At 28.5% G+C, this 2666-nt stretch overlaps 1 protein-coding gene across 1 annotated transcript in view; it reads left to right on the forward strand.

The window, feature by feature from the left end:
• The window catches only part of nvy (CBFA2/RUNX1 partner transcriptional co-repressor nervy), a 46887-nt gene that overhangs the window by 20378 nt on the left and 23843 nt on the right, over positions 1-2666 (forward strand). Inside the window, exon 3 of the mRNA XM_014438802.2 lies at positions 2038-2165. Within this exon, the coding sequence (XP_014294288.1) occupies positions 2038-2165 (128 nt within the window). The remainder of the gene's footprint in view (positions 1-2037; positions 2166-2666) is intronic.

The raw sequence follows: 2666 nt of genomic DNA on the forward strand, positions 1-2666 counted from the left end.
AAAAAAAAAAACTTTATATTAGACTCGAAGATTCAGCCCCACTCCTATACCAATCCAATATTGTTTGTCTTAAGCGAGGATAAAAGGGTTTTGTATATATTTTAAGGAATTTCAAAGCTCAAGAAAATATATTAAGATATTGTTTTCTTAAATATGAATCCATTGTAAAGTCTTTGAATGTAAGTTTTTTAACCTTATTGTATCGGAACGAAGAGAGATTCCTGCTGAGGAAATTTCAATTTAAACTTGGAAAATAGAAAACACTGAATATTAAATATTACCAAGGTCTATTATAATTACAAATAAATAAAATAAGGAATATTCCTACCTCCTATTTATATCCATTACAGTCTAAAAACCCCTTTATCCTTTACAAGTCCGACGTTTCGGCCAAATCGGCCATCATCAGGGACAATACTTAACAATATTATTTATAATTTATCTTACCTTAATACAATTTTTTAACTAAATCATTTAAAAACACAATTTCATGTCGGGTGTTCTGCCCAGGCCAATTCAACAATTTCTATAAACATTAAAGCATTAGGTAAACATATATTTTTTGTTAATAAGCATATCCTACATTATGTCTAATTACCTAATTAGTCAATTTTCAAATTAAAATTTTTCATCACAGTCACTTATTCGTTAAAATTTATCACAATGCTTGTAACCTTCCCTTCACTCGAGTCAAGCTTTAAAATTATTTATTATAACTATATTTTTGTTAATTTTCCTCTTTTTTTTCATAAGTAAAATTCTCATCAAGGCTAATTATAATAGTCAACATTTAATTTATCCCCTATTTTTCATAAATTAATTTTACTTAATATCTCTGCATAGTGTTGGTTCAAATTTCTTGTATCTGTTTTGAAATTCACTGTATAATTAATATTTTCAGATATGTAAATGGATTCAAATATTTTCCTTTTGAATGTATTATTTTCTTTATGTAAAATCATTGTATTTTCAAAATAAAAAATCTGCTGGTTTTTGGTTGCATGCTGCACTAGTGCATATACTATATATATATGTCAACTCCATATGTCTAGATTGGCCTTATTACACTCATGTAGATCAGTCTTTTGTAATAAATTGGAAGTTTAGACCGATTGTCTATTAAGTGTTGTAATAATGAAAATCAATGTGTAATTTCCTGTCTTTTCAGTCTTGTGTGAGGATTCCAGGTTATTCGTTTGTCCAGATGTAGTATAAGGAAGCGGATCTGTTCGAAAGGAGTAAGAGGAACATTATTAAAGGATACTGTCGGGCATTCGGTAGGTTTACGACGAAGGGTAAAGGTGATTTGATGGGATTTGTTAAGATTTATTAATTGCGAGCACACTTACAGCTGTATAGGCGGTGTAAAGGATGGGACCTAGGATACTACCTTGAGGGACAGGGGACAGAGAATAGGAACCATTGTGGTTTACTTGGAATAATCTATTAATGAGAAAGGATGATGAGAAAGTATGTGGGAGGTAGGAACTTTCGGAGTTTGTAAGGCAGTCCTGGTTGCCAGATTCGATAAAAAAACTATAATTTCACCTAAGAAGTTTATGTTATTTTAACAAGTACCCTGAAGCTTTTAAATGTTTGCCAGGCAAATAACCGTAATTTATGAACAATGTATTTATTCTTAGGGGACATTTGTCCTAAAATAAAATTATTTTTTCATTTCAAGATCTCTTCAGTTTACTAAGAACTGTTTACAAGTTTTTAAAGTACAGTTGTCTATGCCCAACCCATGATTTGGTACAGATATGTTAATATTTCAGATAATCTCAAAGAAATTTTAAAATAATGATGATTAAAATTTCATTAGGCTAAATTTATCTAATTTGGTTATATTGTATACTATTTTGCAGGAGTGGATAGTCTCAGTCAAAACAGGGTGTGAAGATAATTTTAATCCATCAAATGCTTCAAAAAAAATTTTTTTTTTTAAAAAAGAAGTCAGTTCAATCACATTGTACTAGAATATGAAAGTTTTAAAATTTTAAGGCCTCACCCTTTCTGATGTTTAGCTTTTGGTAGGTCAGTCACCTGAGACATCGCATACTCTTTCGAAAGTGCGCAGACTTTTACACACCTTAATACAGCATGGAGAAGAATTGGGCTGTTCTGTTGGAGATAAAGTGAAGAATACCGTTTTAGATTTGGTAGTGAGTATTCCAACAATTTAATAAATTTATATTTGATAGTTCTATAGTTTTCTTTTAATTTTATCCATCTTACAATTTTAATGAAGTCATATATCTACGGTAAATGAATGATCTGCTTTAGTTATACATTTCATTTAAATTAAATTAATATTTGATAGTTCCAGTTTTTATTCCATTTGACAACTTTAATGAAGTCATATATCTACGGTAAATGAATGATCTGTTTTAGTTATACATTTCATTTAAATTAAATTAATATTTGATAGTTCCAATTTTTATTCTATTTTACAACTTTAATGAAGTCATATATCTACGGTAGTTGAATGATGTGAATTAGTAATACATTTAATTTAAATTAAATTAATATTTGATAGTTCCATTCTTTAATTTTAATGAAGTCATATATCTACCGTAATTGAATGATCTGCTTTAGTTATACATTTAATTTAAATTAAATTGATATTTGATAGTTCCATTTTACAATTTTAATGAAGTCATATA

The sequence above is a fragment of the Halyomorpha halys genome, unplaced genomic scaffold, assembly GCF_000696795.3.
Source record: "Halyomorpha halys isolate HHAL.00 unplaced genomic scaffold, Hhal_1.1 Scaffold68.1, whole genome shotgun sequence".
Taxonomy (NCBI): Eukaryota; Metazoa; Arthropoda; class Insecta; order Hemiptera; family Pentatomidae; genus Halyomorpha; species Halyomorpha halys.